The sequence below is a fragment of the Equus asinus genome, unplaced genomic scaffold (assembly GCF_041296235.1).
Source record: "Equus asinus isolate D_3611 breed Donkey unplaced genomic scaffold, EquAss-T2T_v2 contig_621, whole genome shotgun sequence".
Lineage (NCBI taxonomy): Eukaryota > Metazoa > Chordata > Mammalia > Perissodactyla > Equidae > Equus > Equus asinus.
The window spans coordinates 4,349-26,056 of NW_027225318.1; the positions used below are offsets into that span (position 1 = coordinate 4,349).

The 21,708-nt window shown below is 39.9% G+C and overlaps 1 protein-coding gene across 1 annotated transcript in view; it reads left to right on the plus strand.

The window, feature by feature from the left end:
- Positions 1 to 2,736: 2,736 nt before the first annotated feature.
- The window catches only part of LOC139044143 (centromere-associated protein E-like), a 36,342-nt gene continuing 17,370 nt past the window's right edge, over positions 2,737 to 21,708 (plus strand). The window contains exons 1-7 of the mRNA XM_070503707.1: positions 2,737 to 2,754; positions 4,393 to 4,858; positions 9,235 to 9,311; positions 13,733 to 13,840; positions 16,980 to 17,198; positions 19,118 to 19,315; positions 20,219 to 20,422. Of these exons, the coding sequence (XP_070359808.1) occupies positions 2,737 to 2,754; positions 4,393 to 4,858; positions 9,235 to 9,311; positions 13,733 to 13,840; positions 16,980 to 17,198; positions 19,118 to 19,315; positions 20,219 to 20,422 (1,290 nt within the window). The remainder of the gene's footprint in view (positions 2,755 to 4,392; positions 4,859 to 9,234; positions 9,312 to 13,732; positions 13,841 to 16,979; positions 17,199 to 19,117; positions 19,316 to 20,218; positions 20,423 to 21,708) is intronic.

Below are 21,708 nucleotides of genomic sequence, written 5' to 3' on the forward strand. Positions count from 1 at the left end.
GATTTCCCTAGTGTGTCTGTCTACAAGGGAGGCTGTTGGTTTGTGAGTCCTGCACCCTCCTTACTGGCTATTGTAAAGTGTTCTTCAGCGTGGTTGTCTCCTAGAGTTCATACTTTTCCCTAGTAGTAAGTGAGGATTCCTCTTACCCACATCCTTTCTGTCTCTTGTGTGTATCCTCTGTGTTTGGGAGTTGTATGATTTTGATAGTAGTATAATTTATCAAACTATTGCCTTATGGCTCCTGGCCCGTGTGTGTGTGTGTGTGTGTGTGTGTGTGTGTGTGTGTGTGGTGTAGGGTGGTGTGCGTGTGTTTTGTCATGTTTAGAGGTTTTTGGTCACGTTTAGTTTTGGCAGTAAATGGTTACTGCAGCTTAACTTGCAAATATAGTTTTCAGGTTGTTCATTTTGTTTCACAACGATGACATTAAAAGAGAATAGTACTAATAGTCCAGAAATCTGGTAATCCTGCAGCAGGATTCTATCCAGACTGTGCAACACTTTGCCTGCCAGATATTAAGGGAGGCTAACGGTGAGGTTAAATTAAATTCAGAAACCTTCAATTGGGAAACCATGCTAAACACTGTATGTAGTAGCCAGACGTCTTCGTTGAAAGGCTTCTGCTCACTGCCCAGAGCCGGGTTGTCTAATGCAGCATTGATAACTGTATCAGGTCGAGGGCGAAGATTGATCTGGAGGGTTCAGTACTGATGCTCCTTTCTCCCTATCTTCCTTGTCCTACATCTTTTGAATAATGTTCACTTTCTCCTCATTATCAGGTCAAAGTTTCAGGAAAGTCCTAGATGTAACAAAGTTCAGGCTAAAAATTTTTGAAATGTTAAGCTTATGCAAGACATTAAACTTTGTCACGCCATCCCAGCCAAAAATAAACTAAAACTCCAAACCTGTCGCATAACCAGACGTGACATCTGCAGAGCCGGCCTGTAGAAATAAGCAATAAACTACACAGTGAACAAGGAACATAGCAGGTGTGGTCAATCAGGAAGAGCTTTTTGACACAAAATGATGATATTTTTACTTCTGGAACAATCAGAGGTATGTTCTTATTTTATGTGTTCAATCTTTTTTGTAAAACATATTATTTAATAACAGTATAAGATCTAATAATGGTTTATTGCACTATCTGTGGGGGTGAGGGTAGGGCTTACTTTCTTTCACCATCTAAATGTCCCTAAAAGAATCTTTACCTCAACACGTGCATTCCTCCAAATTATGTGTGAAATTTCCTTTGAAGAGAACTCAAATACTTCAGAAAAGTTTGGATCCTACATAAGCAAAGTCATTTTGATTTTCAATTTTCATGATCTTTAGAAGGCGGTAATGTCTTTAAACCCTTTTGGCTAGAGGTGGATTTTTTAATAACGTGAAGAAAACAAGTCTTGACTCAAAGCACGTGGAAAGACATCCGTAGTTTTCAAAGCCTTCTTAGACCATTAGGGTAAAGTCTTCGTAATCCTATTCTCTCCTAAGCAAACTCTAAGGCACTCATGGTTACAATTTGTGTGGCACATCTCATTTCTGTATGACATTTTGGTTACTTAATTATTGGAACTCACCATTCCATAAATCTGCGCTTGCCATTTGCCTTCTGACTCCAATTCCTGCCTCGTGCCTTCCTGCAACACCAGCTCTCAGGTGAGATGGGTCAGCTCAGACCTGAGGAGGGAGTGACGGCTGCTTGAGATGATGGAGATGTTGGATTCAGAGCAGCTGCTTGGGAAGCAGGCAATTGTTCTGAGCAAGAAGGCTCAGTGCTTCAAGGCCGTTACTCTCAGCCCAGGAATAAAATTCTACGGGACACAGTTTAATTGCTTCAAGATTCAATTCATAACCCTTTTTCCTGCATCCTGTCATTATTAGGCCATTATTTTTTTGTCCCTTTTATTACATTCCAACAGATCCAGGCAAATATTTGCAAATATTTTTAGAGATGAAGCTACATGTGACTCTTCACTCAAGTGCTGAGTGACTACTATCATAGGCTACAACCAGTAAGCAGTGAAGCCTAGACAAAGGTCCGGATACGAAGGGTAATAATTAGTATATTCATCTCTCTTGTTTGTAGTTCCCACAGATACTAAGTGGTTAATTTATTAGCTTAAGAAAGATACTTCACTGTATCATAATTGTCAAGGAGTGAAAATATTGCCTAAAAGCATTGGCCGAGCTGTGCCTCTGCTGTGAAATCTTTTATGTAGGAAACGTTAACGTGTCATCATATGCCGATAGGAACCAAGGCCTTTGAGGAAGGTATAAGAAATTAAAGACCAAAATCATTTAATTTGAGAATAGATGCATTAACAAGATCAAATACAAGTTACTTGTCTTTTGTTTCAGATACTACCCTGAGAAAATTTTCCTCGGCACATATTGACTATATTTTGAAGGAAAAGGAGCATAATATAACCTTTGAGTCCTGAGAAGAGCAATTGCAATCAATGGACTTAATGTCTTAAATGGCTTTTATTATCATCATTGGTGGTATATAGAAAAAGGTTAATAAAGCCTCTTTCACAGCTGGAACTTACAAATTAATCCTGTTCAGCAGCATTCTCTCTCTGTGCTCACTAATCAGCTCATGCAGCTGGTGGCTGACGGTCATCTCTTCCTAATTAGAGGAGCACGTGCTGCAGAGCCATCATTCTGAATGAGAGCCATGGTGTTTACTCTGTTTCCCTCACCCTTCCTGCTTCATTCACCGTTAAGCAACCCGTGACAATGACACAGGTTGTCAGAGTATGAGGAGATGGAATCACAACATTTGGAGGTAGATTGCTTGGATTTGAGTCTAGGCCTTCAACTAGCTGTGTGACCTCAGGCACGTTACCTAATCTCTCTGAGCCTCGGATTCTCCATCTGTAAACAGTCGTTCCAGTTGCTTCCTAAGTTCTGATGATTAAATGAGATAATACATGGAAAAGCACTACGCAAATATCTTTTTACATTTTTAATTGTTGAAAATTTCAAACCTATTCTAAGGTGGAGAGAAGACAGTTGTACCCTCATGTGCCCATCACCCAGCTTCAACAATCATCCATTCACGGTCAGTGATGTTCATCTATACTCCAACCAGTACTCTCTCTTGCCCCCAAAGGAATCTTATACAGCAAGTTCCAGATGTCATATCATCCCCATGCTTACATATTTTAGTGTGTATCTCTAAAAGGTAAAGTCTCTTTTTTAAAAGCCTAACTATAAAGCCATTATGCTACTTAAAAATTTTAACACATACCTAGTCAGTGGCCATTTCCCAGTTGTCTCATAAAATCTTTTTAGAATTATTTTGTTTGACTCAGGATTTAAATAAGGTCTACACATAGCATTTGACTGACCTGTCTCTTTAGTCTGATCTATAACTGCACTGTTCAACATGGCAGCTACTAGCCACATGTATCCATTTAAATTTAAACACAAATTAATTCAAATTAAATAAAATTAAAAATTCAGTTCCTCCATTGCAACAGCCACATTTCAAGTGCCAAATAGTCGCATGGATAGTGCAGATACGGAACATTTCCACGATTGCACAAAGTGTTATAGGACAGTGCTGATCTACAAGTCTCTCTTCCCTCTCTGTTTCATCCATTTTGATTGTCAAAAAAAACCCAAGTCATTTATGTCATGGAATTTCCCACATTCTGGAGTTTTCTGATTGAATCCCCATGGTGCCATTTAACATGTTCCTTGGCCCTCTGTATATAATTGATGGTTACAGCTAGAGGCTGAAAAGCTGTTTGTCTGTTTCATGAGCTCAAGTCCTACCATGTGACCTTAAGCAGGTAACTTGACCCCTCTAAACGTCCATTCCCTCACATATAAAACAGGAATAGTAACAGTACCTACACCATTGGGTTGTTATGAATGTTAAAGGAGATAATCTGAAGTGCTTGGCCTGGTGCATGGCTCATGGCATGGATTAAGTATACATTAGTTATTATTTGCATTATTATACTTGTTATTAGGCACTGACTCTCAAATCTTAGTCCATGCATTGGCTGTGTCAAAATCCTCCACAGACATAAACAAAAGCTTTCCAGAGATTCTAATTCAGCGGGCTGTAATGCAGTCTCATTATATTTGTTAAAATAAATCTATCAAATCTTTGTCTAGGATTTACTTTTATTAATTGATTTGCATTCAAGTGATTAGGATGATTACAATAATTATCCAGTGAACTCTTAGAATTTTACTAAGATTCCTCTCTTTGGGTATGCTTGGAAAATCTGTCCCTAAATCAATATTGCAAAGTATATACAAAATATTCACCACAGCACCTTTACAATTAAATATTCATTCCATTTTTATTATTATAGCTTAGCCTAGAGAATTAAGTAAACATGTGTTACTTCACTCCTACACACCGTTTAAACGCAGCTAACAGGCTTTCTGAATAAACCAGCCCGCCCCCGGCGGTATCAGGAGTTAGGTTCCGCATATGCTGTCGCCAGGCTGCAGCCGCCTGAGGGGACTCGCCCGGGGCCCCGCCCTCAGAGCTCACACCCGCCGTGCGCTCGCGCCCCAGGGGCCGCCCCCCGACACTCCAGTGCGACTCTGCGTGCACAGGCCAGAGGCTCAGAACCAGCGCCGGGCTGCCCTGCTCGGCCTCCTGGGCGCAGCGGCGTTTGCCCGTGCACGTGCCCTCGCATCGCGCGCTCCGGGGCCGGGCTCCGGGCGGTTCTCGCCGCTGCAGTTCCACCGGGACTTCCGCGCTTCGGCGGCCTGTCTGACGAGCCGCCGCGCCCAGAGAGGTTCAGGTTGGAGCGACACTTGCCAGAGGGCAGCGGTCACGCCAGATCTTCGGCTTCCATTCCGTTTTCGCGCGCTTCTCCCTCTTTGCAAGGTGAGTGGAGCTCGTTTGTGGATGTGTTAGCACAGGATGCGGGAATCCTGTGAAGCGAGTCAATTCGGAGCCCGACGTGAACCAGGTGGGGTGGCAGCGGGAGCGCTCACAGGGTGGAGGCCCGTAGTAAGGACGCCAGTCCTCAGGGGACTCTCGGGCATGAACGGCAGAGGACGGTGTGTGTCTGTGGGGACAGACGGGCAGCGTGTGGCGGGGTGTGTGTGAGAGACGCGAGTGAGCGGTGGGATGCGCCTCCGTGCCGTGGGTGTGGCTGCGAGGCTGTGACAGGTGAGTGGCTGTGCTGGGGTGACGGGGATTTGGTTGCGTGTCCTTCATCTGTGCGGGTGTGATGGCTGTGGCTTTGTGGCGTCACTGTCTGGTGGCTCTGGGCTCCCTGGCGCTTCCTCCTCTTCTCTCCTCACAGCCACTTGGCTGCAAGAGGAAAGTAGGATATTGAGCCCTAAAGGAAGATTTCCAGCCAGGGGGCACCGAGGTTAGTTTGGGAAAGCCTGGAAAGTTCTCTACTTGGGAGCTCTGAGGGGCAGCTACTGTCTCAGAGCCTCGGGGTTCCCAGAGCTCGGACCCCAGGAACGTGCTGTAAACCTATACCCGTAGTCCAGGCTCTGTCGTCTTTTCCATCTGTTTATGTGTATGAGCAGGGCGGGTGTGGACCTGGAGAGTGTCGTGTAAGGGAGTCATTCTGTGCCCCAAGAACAGCCTGGTGCCTGGTGACTTCCTCCTCAGTCCTGCCATCCCCCAAAGAAGAACCTTGGGGAGGGGAAAGAATTGTTTTCATGCAAAAATCAACATTGAGGATAGTTGTTTCTTTCTTTCATAAATTCACTGATTTTAAATTATTGATATAAGAAAAATTTAACAAAACTTTGCAATAATATCTGATTTTTAATTGTCTTCCCAAAAAGATTTCCAAATACTGATTGAAATACAAGAAAATAAGGAATCGTTTTATTTACCCACATGCCTTTTGTTGCTGCTTCAGGGCATTGAGAGTCTTACTGATGTTCTCACTTTATGAGACGCTTGATCACATCAGCTTCTTTGCGCAGGTTGTGATTCACAAATGTCTCTTTGTTTCTGCTGCATTTCGGCGGGAGGGAAATTTCCTCCTCCTCTTTTCTAGAAACTCTTGATGTATGAATTAAAAATGCATTCTCAAGCAAAAGATCTAATTTTGCCCATTATTTTTGTGAGCATTATCAGAGCAGGGCTGATAAGCACAATTTTACTCTAGGAAGGAGAATCGTTTCTTTTATAATACCCAATTAGGGGACATGCAATGTTCTTCAATAAAAATAGCTAACATATTTATATTTATATGGGATTACAACATATTACTAAGTTTTAATGTAGATCATATTTCTCCAACATATTCATGCTAAGTAAGTGATCTTCGTACTCTTGCCTTTACTGATGAAAAACCCAAGACACTAAAATGTCATGAACTCTAAGAGCAGTTACATTTAGAAAATCTGAGAACAGAATCTATGTCTTAAGTTTCAACTGGATACCATTCCCCGGTTATGAGTGTGTACTTTACACTGGGACCAGTATCATCCTGATTAATAATCCTGTACATGCCATCACACAGCAGAACCAAATTAGTTAACCTGTTCCCTGTTAGATTTTTGTGTTTCTAGTTTTTGGCTGTCAAAAACTCTGTATTGAAGATACTCGTACATGCATTTCTTTATCTCAATATTTTCTTAAGAAATGTCTAGAACTAGAATTTGGGGTAAAATAATCAGATTTTTAGTAAATGCTTATCATATGCCAGACCATGCCATCTTAGTATTTGGGGTGATAAAAAGACTCAAATGACACTGTTGATACTCTTATGTTCCTTCTGGTAGGTAAAGTAAACCCTGAATAGGAATAGATGCATTGAAGGCCACTAGGGAGATTCAGATAATGTGACTTGGTGTTTGATAAGGCAGTGATGTCATTCTGACTGCAGCCACCACTGTCGGGTTGCGATCAAACTATGATGACCTATGAGAGCACCATGATGGTAAGGAATTTATGTTGTAAATTTTTACCTTACTTTTTCAGTTGAGATATATACATGATCATAAAATTCCCCCCCCCTTTTTTTTTTTTTGGTGAGGTAGTTTGGCCCTGTGCTAACACCTGTGGCTAATCTTCCTCTTTTTGCTTGAGGAAGAGTGGCCCCGAGCTAACATCTGTGCCCGTCTTCCTCTGTTGTGTATGTGGGGTGCCACCACAGCATGGCATGATGAGTGGTGTAGGTCCATGCCTGGGACCCAAACCTGTGAACCCGGGCCACCAAAGCAAAATGTGCTGAACTTGACCACTACGCCACTGGGCCAGCCCCAAATTCACCTTGTAAAAATGTACTCAAAAGAAAACTTTTTACTATATTCACAAGGTTGTACAAATCAGTACCACTATCTAATTCCAAAATATTTGATCACCTTAGTAAGAAACCCTGTCCTTGTCAGCTGTCACTTCCTATCCCTCGTCCTCCCATACTCTGGAAACCACTAACACGTCGTCTGTCTCCATGGATTTGCTGAGTCTTGAAATTCAGTCTACATGGAATCATGCAGTATGTGTCCTTTTATGTCTAGCTCCTTTCACTTAGCCTGAGGTTTTCAAAGTTCGTCCATGTGGTAGATAAGCACATCATTCTTTTACTTTATTTTGGAAAGTATACACGGCATTACATTTGCTATTTTAACCACTTTTCAGTGTACAGTTCTGTGACAGTAAGTACATTCACACTGTTGTACAACCATCAGCACCACCCACTTCCAGGACTTTTTCATCTTCGACTGAAACTCTGTCCCATTAAACACTAACTCCCCATTCCCCTCTCCTCCCAGTCCTGGCAACCACTGTTCTCCTTTCTGTGTCTATGAATTTGACTTCTCTAGGACCCTCATAGTAGAGCAATCGTGCAAAATTTATACTTTTGTGACTAGCTCATTTTACTTAGTGCAGTGTCCTCAAGGTCATCCATGAGGAGTCGGTATCAAAATAGCCTTATTTTTCTGGCTGCGTAATATTCCCTTATATCCATAAATGGCATTTTCTTCATCCATCTGTTGATGGACATTTGTATTGCTTCCACTTTTTGGCTGTGACAAATGTGAACATTTGTGTACTAGTTTTTGTGTGAATGCATATTTCCATTCTCTTCAGTATATACCTAAGGGCAGAAGTGCTGGGTCACATGGTAACTCCTACTTTACATTTTTTATTCTGATGATGATGGTTGCTGAGTGAGACTGATGGGATAAGATAATTGAGCAGCTTTCTGGAGGACGTGGCTAACAGGATGGGAACGGGTTCCATGAAGAGAACTTGCAAAAGGATGTAGCCCCGAGACCAGCAACAATACATATTAGCTATACTCAGGGACTTCAGCCATCTGTCTAGACAGTAATCCAGCAATGAGCATGCCTAGAAACCTGAGAGGAGATTGTGTCACTGGTAACTGAAGGAAACAAAAACCATTTAATAAAACAACCCAAATTTAGTACATTTCCCCAAGACCAACTAAACTCTGTTTAGAAGAATGAACTGTCCACATTTTGGAAAACAGCTTCCACTTAACACACAACAAATCTTCACATGCATAGATATTTTAACAAATGAACATTCAATCAGCAAGTTAAGATATACTCAACAAACAAAATCCCCCATCAGGGGCAAAAGATAAGCACTGTCAACATGTAAATGTAAAACTTTCTAGATTTTTTCTGTCTATTGAAGTCTGATGATTTTTCAGTCGTTTGATATTGAGATACACATATGTTCTTCAAATGGTATCATATTGTACCTATAGTTTTATAACCTGATTTTTCTACTGACAGTGTTTCCGGAATGCTTTCCATGTTCACGATATTTTTCCTGACTTCACGTTTATTACGTGGATATGTTGTAATGTGTTTAATCACAGTCAGTTTTTCTGGAATTGGAATACTGAATATTTCCTGACCAGTTCTATGTCTTTTCTAACCTCTTCAACCTCACCTGACCCCAAGGCCATGAGGTTAGGTGTGCCTGGATGGCGTGGCTCCTTTTCAGTCCTGGAAGGTGTGAATGGAGGGAGGAGGACCTGTTCAGGGCTGGGCTGAGCAGCCTAGTCTCAGGTGCAGAGCAGCTTCCCCAAAGTGGAGGTCTGGCCAGAAAACTGTCTGCTGAAGTGTTTGGGTTTCCTGGGCATTAGGGGAAGAGTTTGGGTTTATCTACAGTCCTTCTAATTTTTTCATATTGTTATGTTTGTACAGTTAGAGGTATTATGCAAAATGGAATGGAGGAGCCAAATGTTACTTCCTCTCATGGTAACCCTAAATTATGCTTGCTCTCATGGTCTCTTTTTCCTTTCCCAGCTCTGGATTCTCTTTGTTCTTTCCCAGTAGAGGAATCCCAAGGAGGACTGATCCGTTTTGGCAGGTGCACAACCATGGTATGTGTAAGTTAGTGTTTCCTTCTCATTGAAATAGTGGGACGTAAATGTTTTCATTAATTGTTCTGAAGCTTCCTACCCAAAAGAACCCCATGTTATTATGTGCTTCCCAGTTCCTCCCATTCCAGTGAACTGAACAATGGTTCCAAATAACCTAGTCCTCCTTATGTGGCCGAGTCTCTTCTAGCCAGTGTTTATGTATTCACTGACCAGATTATTCTCTCCTATATGTTCAACTTAGTAATATTAAGAGCTATAATGGAGGAATGAAGAAATTAAGTCCTGTCAAGAAATGATTTGAGCTTCCCGTGTCAGGACTGTAGTTGCATGAGAGATGGAGATCCCATTTGGCCAAGCAGGGAAAGACTCTGACATTCTCACAGACGTGAGTTTTCTAGATACACGTGATAAAGCCCAGCAATGAACGATCTCTGGAGGCTGAGATCCAATGCTCTGTGAGGTTTTTGGAATTGAATAGCAATATGATTTAAGACTTGAAAATATATGGATCATGGTCCTTGGTAAGGGATTCCTGAATGATAAATATGACTATTTTATTGCTGACTAGGATGCGATGAATTTTAATGACTTTGATATAATTCTGGATCATCCTACATTAGTATCCTCTAACTCATGAACCACAGAAGTACTAAGTCGGATTGCTAGTGGCCATAAGAGAGAGTAAAATCATGTCTTAAATTAACAGAGAGCAAGAGCAGAAAAGACCTTAGATATGTTGTCCAACTTAATGTATAAAATCATAATCATCTAAACATGATTAATTCTATTATACCATAAGTTAGAGTGCTATGCAGCCATTCAAAATATTTGTCAAAATAATGAAACTACATATGATAGAATTTAACAAAGAATTTGAGTATTTAAGATATTCTTTTGTTTCTTTTTAAATGCTGTTTTTCTATCTGTTATGACAAACTCTAAGTTTCAATTGGAGAATTTTATCCTTTTACATTTAATGTAATTATTGACAGTTAGATTTAGGTCATCCGTTTTACTATATGTTTTCTTTTTTTCCGTTTGGCTTTTGTTCCCCTTTCTCTTTTTTTCTTCTTTGGGGTTAATAATATTTATTTAAAATTCCATTTTAACTTGCTTTTTCTATATGTGCCTATTTTTAGTGGTCAGTGTCTGTATTTAAATATATATATATGTATATATATATGTATTTATATATATAATTATTTTATTGGGTCATATTGGCTTTCAACCTTGTATACATTTCAAGTGTCTATCATTATATTTCGGTTTCTCTTTAGACTGCATTGTGTTCATCACCAATAATTCAGTTTTTATCCATCACCATACATATGTGGCTTTACCATTTCATCCTCCCTCATCCCTTTTTCCTCTGGTAACCACTAATCTATTCTCATTTATGTGTTTGCTTATATTCCACATAGGAGTGAAATCATACAGTATTTCTTTCTCTGTCTGACTTATTTTGCTCAAGATCCATCCATGTTGTCTCACATGGGAGGAGTTTGTCTGTTTTTATGGGTGATTAGTATTCCATTGTATATATATACAACACCTTCTTATCCATTTGTCTCTTGATGGGCACCTAGGTTGCTTCCACATCTTGCCTATTGTGAATAATGCTGTGGTGAGCATACGGGTGCATATATCTTTTTGAATTAGTGATTTCATGTTCTTTTGATAAATACCCAGTAGCAGAATGGCTGGATCATACAGTATTTCCGTTTTTAAGTTTTTGAGAAATTTGCATACTGTTTTCCATAGTGGTCACACCGGTTTGCATTCCCACCACCAGTTTATGAGCATTCCCTTTACTCCACATCCTCTCCAACGTTTGTTATTTTTTGTCTTGGTAATTATAGCCATTTGACTGGTCTGAGGTGATATCTCATTGTCGTTTTGATTTGCATTTCCCTGATGATTAGTGATGTCGAACATCTTTTCGTGTGCCTGTTGGCCATCTGGATATCGTCTTTGAAAAATGTCTGTTCGTATCCTCTGCCCATTTTTTTATTGGATTATTCTTTTTTCTTGTTAATGAGTTGTATGAGCTCTTTATATATTTTGGAAAGTAACGCCTTGTCAGATGTATGATTTGCAAATGTTTTCTTCCCATTGGTAGGTTGTCTTTTCGTTTTGCTGATGGTTTCCTTTGCATTACAGAAGCTCTTTAGTCTGATGTAATCCCATTTCTTTATTTTGTCTTTTGATTCCCTTGCCTGTAGAGACATGGTATTCAGAAAGATACTACTAAGACCTACGTCAAATCTGTACTGCCTATATGTTCTTCTAAGAGTTTTATGGTTTCAGGTCTTACGTTCAAGTCTTTAATCAATTTAGAGTTAATTTTTGTGTATCATGTGAGACAATGGTCTACATTCATTCTTTTGCATGTGGCTGTCCAATTTTCCCAACACTATTAATTGAAGAGATTTTCCTTTCTTCATTGTGTGTTCTTGCCTCCTTTGTTGAAGATTAGCTGTCCCTTGATGTGTGGTTTTACTTCTGGGCTTTCAATTCTGTTCCATTGATCTGTATATCCGGGTTTTTTATGCCAGTACCATGCTGTTTTGACTACTACAGCTTTGTAGTATATTTTGAGTTCAGGGAGCATGATACATCCAAATATTGTTTCTTTTTTCCCCCCTCAGAATTGCTTTGGCTATTCAGTGTCATTTGTTTTTCCATATAAATTTTAAGATTCTTTTTTCTCTTTTCATGAAGAATGTCATTGGTATTCCATTCGGGTTTGCATTAAGTCTGTAGGTTGATCTGTAGATCAATCTGTAGATTGATTTAGGTAATATGGACATTTTAACTGTGTTTATTCTTCCAATGCGTGGGAATGGAATATCTTTCCATTTCTTTGTCTTCTTTGAGTTATTTCATTAATGTCATAGTTTTTGGAGTATATGGCATTCACCTCCTTGGTTAAATTTATTCCAAGTATTTTATTCTTTTTTGTTGCAGTTGTAAATGGGATTATAGTCTTGACTTCTCTTTCTGGTGGTCCATTACTAGTGTATAGGAATGCAACTGATTTTGTGTGTGTGAGGAAGACTGGCCTTGAGATAACGTATTTTGCCAATCTTCCTCTTTTATTTTCTCCCCAAAGCCCCAGTACATAGTTGTATATCCTAGTTGTAAATAGTTCTAGTTCTTCTATTTGGGATGCCACCACAGCATGGCCTGATGAGCGGTGTGTAGGTCCACGCCCAGGATCCCAACTGGCAAACTGCAGGCCCCCGTTATGGAGTGAAATGCAAATGATTTTTGAATGTTGATTTTGTACTCTGCAGCTTTACTGTATTCGTTGATTATTTCTAATAGTTTTTTGTTGGATTCTTTACAGTTTTCTGTATATAGAATCATGTCAACCACAAATAGTGACAGTTTTAATTCTTCCTTTCCTTTTTGGATACCTATTATTTCTTTTTCTTGCCTTACTTGTTTGGCTAAAATTCCCAGTACTATGTTGAAGAAGAGTGGCAAGAGTGGGCACCCTTGTCTTGTTCCTGTTCTCAGAGGAATGGCTTTCACTTTTTGACCATTGTGTGTGATGTTGGCGGTGGGTTGGTCATATATGGCCTTTGTAATGTTGAGGTACTTTCCCTCTATACCCATTTTATTGAGAGTTTTTATCATAAATGGATATTGGAAAAGAAATTGAACTGAATCCTCTAAAAAGTAATGTAAACTTCAGATCAATAAGAAAGTTTATGAAATCTATAAAAATCTTTTTCATTCTCATATTTCAATAGTGAAGAAAGAATAAAGTGGAAAACAGTATCATTTGCAATCTCAATAGAAACATCAGACACTTGGGAATCATATTTATGTGGACCCTAACTAAATTTATAAAGAGATTTAATTCATTCAACCAATAATCATTGAACAATTAGTCTTCTGGGTACTGCAGTAAATAAGATAAACAAATGGGAGAAAATGTTTTGTTTTGTACTTGTAGTCAGAAATACAAAATGTAGGCAGGGTATGAATTTTCTGGTCCAAGGTGCTGGGAAGAATATATGAATGGAGCTTGGAGCACCATGGACAGTACAGACAGTCGTGCTAGCATGTTTAGTTGGCAATAATTATTCTACTGCAGAGATCTGGAAGAGTAGGAACCAGAGATAAATCTAAAACCTAATTTGCAGCTATGAAGGTTACAGGAACAGATTCTGTCTCCAAAAAATATGTGGTTCTCCCACTTTTTTCCCCAATGAGTTGAGGTTACTCACTAAAAGACTTCATGATACTATTATTCATTTTCTGACCATTTTTTACATTTTTTTGTGTTACAAGTATAATATTTGATTCCATTATTGAAATAATGTACAATGTGTAATTGAAAAAGTAAATGATTAGACATTATATATGAATGGAGTTATAGCTGAAGCCTTGTTTATTTCTTTCCATCCAAGCAGGACCAACAGAACATCAAAGAGGTATTAAAATATGAAAAAATGTTGCTATGTGATGGAAAACAGCACCTTACAGAAAGCCTGAGAGAAAAGTGCTTTAGGATAAAAGTAAGTGCCCCTGTTCAAATTACAAATAAATATTGGGGCCCTTCCAAAGGCCTGAGGAGTCACAGGCACCTCTATGGAATGAATAGATAATGCTCAGTATTCTTCTAAACTTCATAATCTAGTACAGATATGTGTGTGCATACATGCATACATACACAAACAAAACAGTGGGGTTTGGGGCCGGCCCTGGGGCCAAGTGGTTAAGTTTCTGCTCCCGCTTCGGCAGCCCAGGGTTTCCCCAGTTCAGATCCTGGGCACAGACATGGCACCGCTTGTCAGGCCACGCTGAGGCAGCATCCCACATAGCACAACCAGAGGTACTCACAACTAGAATATACAATTATGTACTGGGGAGGCTTTGGGGAGAAGAAGAAAAAAGATTGGCAACAGATGTTAGCTCAGGTGCCAATCTTTGAAAAAAAACAGTAGGGTTTATGATTTTGAGGCTTCACTGGAAAGGTGGTATTTCAGCAGATACCTGAAAGGAGTCAATGGTTGAGACATACAGGTATCTGGTGGAGAGCAGAACAGGCAGGGAGAACAGCAAGGACAGAGCTCCTGAGCAGAAGCTGCCTAGTGGGCTCCAGCAACATCAACAAGGGGGAAAGCTAATGAGAAACGAGGTCAGAGTTAACAGGAGGAAGCAGGCTGTGGGGCTTTTAAAAGACTTTGGGTTTTACTCTGAACGAGATGTGGATCCACTGGAGAGTTTTGACCACAAGAGAGACATGGTCTGACTTACATTTTAAAGGGATAGCTCTGATTGTTGTGTTGAAAATTAAGTGATAGCAGGAAGACTATTTGAAAGACTAATTTCAGTAATCATGCGAAGATGGTGATGGCTTGGCCCAGAGAGGTAGTAGTGGAAGCAGTGAGAAGTGTGTGGATTCTGAACATGTAGTGAGGGTAAAGCCAACAGGATTTACTGTCACCCCTATTAGAACACAAGATCCCTAAAGACTTCTGTGTGTTGTTTATGGCTGCATCACTTAGCACAGTCCTGACAGAAGTCAGCCTTCAATATGTATTTATTAAAAGTACAAATGAATGACTAGACAGTGCTGCTCCAACCATAAGGTGATTCCTCCTAAGACCAAAGGCAAGAATCCCCTCTCCAACATCCCAGATTAATGAACATCTATCTAGGTTTTCCTTAAATTATTAAAAGGAGAGCTCATTATTGTCAGAAGCCCCTTACTCTATTGTTTAGCACCCTGAACTAAATATGTTAATACCCGATTGAATGTAAAGTGTTCTTCCACCTGTGCCCTGACCAGCTTGTCACCTGTCTGGTCTCTAGAAAGTTGAGCTGCTGGGCCTGGGCCTAATGGGTGTCTGCCATACACAAGGCACTAGACTGGGTGCTTTACCTCATGAGACAGAGTTTATTGTTCCATTTATAAACAAAGAAATTGAGGCCCAGGAGGAAGTTTAGTCATTGCCCAAGGTCACACAGCTGGTAAATTGGTAAAATTAGGATTTGAAACCAAGTCTAAGTTTAAAACTTGGGTATAGAAGCATTTCTACAAATGTAATTTTATTTCCTTTAATTTATAGTGTCTGTATGTATTTTATAGGTTATATTTAGATATTATCTAACATTTTACTTAATTCCCTAGAAAACTTTGTGGAAATTATTGTAGTCTTCATTTTGTAGTTGGGAGAATGGCTCAAGGATTTCCCCAGTCAGGAAGTGACAGGGCTAGAACCTGAACTCTAACTCTGATAAAAGGTGAGAAATCTCAGATTCTAGGCAGATAATAGAACGTAGGTCATGTGATTTGTTGTCACTCGTTTTGATGCTGGCTCAGTGAGCTGAGGAGTCGAAAGAAACATTTCTTGGACTCTCAAGGTCTGGCAGTAGTGCTCTTTTATTCAGGAAGTAGCATGGAGTAGCATGGGGACAGGACCTATGGGCAGTGAAGAGCTGCAAACATGGGTTGAGGGTAGGGCTAAATTTATAAGGCATAAGTATGTGAGTTGCTTCTTTACAAGACAAAGGAAAAATTAGGTAAAAAAAGTATCAGTGCAGGTGGAGTCTGGTTATCAGGTGGTCTTATAACTTTGGGTAAGAATCAGATTGAATGAGGTCAGGATGTCCCATGCTTCTGTGAGGATGATATAGATTGGTATGTAGGCCAGGAAGCCTTGGGCTTTTCTCCCTGAGGCATCCTTGATCCTCATCAGTTTTATCTGCTCACTCACACCACCTATTGTCAACAGAAGCTAGCATTCAGCCTTGACCTACAATACATACTAGATTGAATTCATGCAAATTTCTCTTCCAACTTTGTAAATGTTCATTCAAATCATGGATGTTTAGAAGACTAAAAGAAAATGTATCAAAATGATAACAATGGTTGTTTCTGGTTTTCTTTGTTATAGCTGTTTTATAGAGGATTAGAATTGGCCACCCCAAGATATATCTCTTTGGCATGAAGATTATTTTGGGCTGGTTACTTTCAAAAACTGCAGACATGAGAGAAACTCTGAAAAGTAGAAGTTACCCTTTGTAAGAGACATTTCCATTTGTAAGGGAAATCTCCATCTGTAAAGATGTCTCCCTCTCTGTACCAGGAAGAAGGGGGATGACCTTACCTCTAGAAACTCTTATCAATGCGGAAGGCAAGGACTTAAATCTGCATAATAACCTTACTCTTGTTTACTGTACTTGTCTGGTAACCTCCCATACTGACTCCCCCTACCCACAACATCCTCCTTTGTCTTTAGCTGAAGATGATATTTAAGGTGAGAGCTTCTGCCATTTTGGTGAGTTGCTCAGTTTTCCTGGGTCTCTCCCATGTATACATGTTATAAAGCTTTGTTTAATTTTCTCCTGTTATTCTGTCTCATGTGAATTTAATTCGCTGTCCAGCCAGAAGGACCTAGAGCGTGTAGAGGAAATATCTTCCTCCCCTACAGTTTAAACTTCTTAAATTTCCACAATGATTATAATTATTTCTATAATCCAAAATCGACAATAACATTTTCTCTTTGTTTTTTATACACAAAAGTCTCAATTTATTTCTGCCCTATAGAAAGTGTTAAAGCATAAATTTTGTTACAATTCCAGAGCTAGGACTACTTATTGTTAAAGTAGAATGAATTATTAAATTGAATGAATTCTCACTGCCTTTAGGAGCTTCTGAAGAGATACACAGAGATGGATAGTCATTATGAGTGCTTAAATGGACTCTGCCTTGACTTGGAGAGGGAAATTGAAACCCAAAGAGAGCTTTCAATTAGAGTAAAAGCAAACCTCTCACTTCCACATCCACAAACCAGACAGATTCAGAAACTTCTCACTGCCAACCAGAGATGTTCCATGGAGTTCCACAGAGTCATGAAGAAACTCAAGGTACCACCTGTTTTAGTAATATCTTTGTAAATATTGCCATTAATTTCAGTTACAAACCAGTATATTTAAGTCCTGCTTTGGGAGTTGGTGTATTTGCTAATTAGTACATTTGCTACTGAATTAAAGATGGCATGGGTCTGAGAATAGCATGTGCAGGATCCTCAGTGCATCTAGGACCTGCTCATTCAACAAAACCTGAGCTCTGCCTTTGGCCTTAACAATGTGTCAGGGTGCTGGGGAGACAGAGATGAGCAACCGCTAAATCTCTCCTAGTCCAGTGGGTGAGGCAGACATTTGAACAGGTGAGAAGTGCAGTAGTGGACAATGTCCTGGAGAACAAGTTGAAGACAAGACTGGACTGGAAGCTGGGCTCAAGCAGTAAAGCTTAGAGTTCATTTTAGAGATGAGGAGGGGTCACTGGACAGTTATTTTAAGTGGTGGCAGTAATGTGATCGGGTTGCCATTGTAGAGACTTCACTACAGACAAAGAAGAAATGAGTCTGCAGGGGATGATAAGCCTGGTGGCAGAGAGAAGAGACAAGAGGCAGTTACAATTGTCCTGATGAGATGTGATGGGTGACAGTACTATGGGGGAAGGATTCATAGGGATGGAAAGGATGAAAGAAGTTAAAGAAATATTTGGCAGTTTACAATAGTAGGTCCATGTGCTTGACAGTGGAGGGAGGGGAGGGAAGTTCAGACTGAGCCGCAGGATTTGGGCTTAGCCGGGTTTGTGGATAGTGGTGCCATTAACTGATAGAAAGAAAAAACGAAAGGGAGAAGGCAGGTGAGGCAGGAGGAGAGATCTGGTGTTTAATTTGAGATGTTTTGAGATAGAAATACCTATAATGGAACATCCAGGAAGAGAAACCAAGTAGGCTTTTAGTTGTGAATCTGAGGTTTGTCAGGAGAAAAATCAGGACCACAGATAAAGATGTGGGATCCATCAGCATTTGGTGATAGATAGTACAACAGGTGTGAATGAGGCCACCCAGAAGCATAATAGAGTGAAGATAAAAGAGAACTCTGGAAAAGATCAGTTCTCAAGAGGCAGTAGCAGAAAAGAGAGCAACACATGAGTTTGAGGTTGGAAAAGTCAGAGAGATAAGAGAGAACTGAGCAAAAGTGCCATTGGTCAAGTCAGTGGAGGAGAGTGTGTCCAAGATGAAGTGGTCAAGAGTGGCAGATGCTTCAGACAGCCAGAACATGAATGAAGAGATCCCCTCAATTGTTGACAATAGAGCTTACTGGTGACCTTTGTCAGAGCAGTTTTAGTTGAGTGGTTAGGAAAGAGGCCAGATTGTAAATTGTTAAGGAATGGTGGAAGTTGAGGAAGTAGGAAGCGGTATCTTCCCTACCTAGGTAGATTGCCCCTCAGGCTCTAATAGTCTTCAAAAGCCTAACAATCAGATATCCAGAACTTATTCATGAGGTCCATAGAACCAGGGCATTCAAATTCTTGTCCCCTTTAAGCCACACTTGACAGGTAAGTCCTGAGGCAGGGCACACTCACGTTGGCCACCCAGCTGACATAGGCAGGAGAGGATGTTGAAATGAATCTCACTGGGAAAACTGCGTGATATAATTAACCAAAAGGAGGCAATAGAAAAAGGTGGGTTTATAGGGAAAGGCATCATGTTACATTGTAAACATATTGAATCTGAGGTAACTGTAGGACATCCCTGAGGTAGCTCCAGAAGGAAGTCAGAAATAAGAAACTAGAGGTCTGGAAGTCACTCTCCGAAGACGCTGAGAGTAGAAACTTGGGAATAGAGAGAGGTTCTTCCCTTCTTCCTCACTCCTCAGAGGATAGAGACAAACAAGACAAGCCGCCCCACCTCTTAGTCTTGAGAGTTTAGAACTTCCTCTAAACGTGATAAAAGTTTCATTTCCCAATTTGTTTCATGTTTTCCTGCAAGTATGTGTTAAGCCATGTTACAAAGATAAAGGAAGAACAACATGAATCCATCAGTAAACTTGAAATGGTTTTTATTGATGAAGTGGAAAAGCAAAATGAACTGCTAAGTAAAATGCAGCATCTTCAACAAGATGATGATGTACCATCCAGAGAATTAGGGGACCTCCAGTTGAGCCAGAAAATGGATCTACATATTGAGGTATGATTTATTTAAAATGGATTTAATTAGATTTTAAGTCTTTTTATCAAATAGAAAGGTACCTCTTCATGTGCTTAGAGTCATTTTCATTTATGAAATTAAAAACAGCTTGCAGAGGGGCCAGCCTGGTGGCGTAGCAAGTGGGTTCCTGTGCTCTGCTTTGGCAGCCTGGGGTTCGCTGATTCAGATCCTAGGCGTGGACCTGGCACTGCTCGTCAGGCCATGCTGTGGCAGTGTCCCACAGAGAAGAACCAGAAGGACCTAGAACTAGGATATACAACTATGTACTACTGGGGCTTTGGGGAGAGAAAAAATAGGTTGCAGGATGACAGCTGGCCAGATGTAAAGAGTGCCAAGTCATAGACTAGCCTCCTTTCAGAACTACACAGATATAGAAAAGTAGACTTAATATCAGCAAGTAGGATTTCTTGGAAGGCCAGAATAAGTTTCCAAATGCCTTCTAAAACTTCCTAGATCTGTGACTGGGAGTCACAGACATTTGTATTGTAGCAACCCCACATGGAGTGTCCTGCTCTCACCCAGCAGTGTGAGGCCCCTGCAGTTCCCAGTATGCATGCAAGGCCTGCTGTATGCACAGAAAAGCTGCATCCAGAAGCACTTCAGACACTGTCACAGATTCATTGTTTCGAACAGGTTTTAAAAATGCCAAAAGGCAGAATTTGTAGATGTGCCTCTGTTACATAGCCTATACTGCCAAAATTTTATTATTTAAATTAGAATTATATTTCTAATATAATGAGGATAAATTAGAATTATGTTTACTTCAAAATATTAGAAGTGAAAGTTCAGTAAGGTTATTTTCCCCTTTTTATGATATTTGTCTGATATTTAGATAAAAACTTTCCTAAGATTCAGGAGATTCAATGCTTATTTTTCACACAGGAAATTCTCAAAGATTTTTCGGAATGTGACTTCCACAGCGTAAAGATGGAATTTCAACAAGTACTGAGTAATAGGAAAGAAATGACCCAGTTTTTGGAAGAGTGGTTGAATACTCATTTTGATATAGAAAAGCTTAAAAATGGCATCCAGAAAGAAAATGATAGGATTTGTGAAGTGAATATCTTTTATAATAAAAAGATAATTGTAAGTAGTACTTTTTTTGTGCTCATTCTTTTTTTTTGTTTGCTTTAACTTTTCTGCCTCATTCTTAAAAAGACTTAGAGCAACTTAATTTTAAGTATATTTTCTTTCATTTATTTGTATATGCTTCTTTATTTTTTTATTTGAAAAAGAGTGACTGTAAATGTGTTCTTCCTCTAACACATTTTGCTTCCTTAAGGTAATTAAATATATCAACTTGTAAAGAAGATAATAAAATGTTGCAGTATAACAATCCATTTCCACTGGTGAAACCTCAAATCTTGCCATTTTCCTCTGTCCTTTCTCGCTTCCGTAGGACCCGAGCCTTTTCCCCCAAGTATCCTCAAACAAGGTGAGATGCTAGCCTGTTTCAGGGCTGTGGGCAGCACCTGTGGTCAAGCCAAAGACAGCTCTAGTCCACTAATTAGTGAGGCCTTGTGCTTCTCACCTCGGTGCTGTTGCTATCATACGTGCTGATCCTTCAACTGTGAGGTTCAAACATGTGGTTTGTATCATTGTTCCCAAGGTGACCAGCCCTTGTGGACAGATTCATATGAACCAAGATTGCTTGAGATCAGTTTTATTAATTTGTTTTACTTTCCACTGATGAGAAGATTCATTCGGCTTTCTGAAGTAATCTCTACCTCATACACCTGGTAAAATTGTCATTAATCAGAAAGTTGCTTGTTATATAGGCAGTTGGAGCAAAGGGAGCTAGATTAATATTATAGCTCCTAAGATTGGTTTTATATTTCATTTGTTTGGGTAGTTCTTTCCTGACACTTTAATTTCATCTGGAAACTATACTTAAATCACATTGAAATGTAGATAACATTTTTAAAAAAGGTTTTCCTGTGGATAGTGAATCCCATTTGTCGAATACCCCAAGCTAGCAAAACAGTAAATGAGCTTTTAAAATAAAAAAAAATGGTCCACAATCAATGAAGAAAAGCATAAAACCAGTGTTTGGGATAAGATAATTTCCATATAATTCAGTGTTTTTCTCATAATATTGAGGGCTCACTTGTGGTTAGAAAGTAGAGATTTCTGCTCTGTGGATCAGCATGGATATGTGGCTTCTTCCACCATCTGAGCATAGCAATTGATAACTTGGTGTGGTGTGGGGTCAGTAGTCCAGAACCAAGGAGAGTCCAGGGTGCCAGCAAGAACACAACTAATTTAGGATCCGCATCTCACAGAACTACCATAAAGCCACAAAGAAAGATACAGGTAAGGCCAAGAAGGCATTCATGATGAGAGCAAAAAGTACATCCCATAGGAATAGGAAG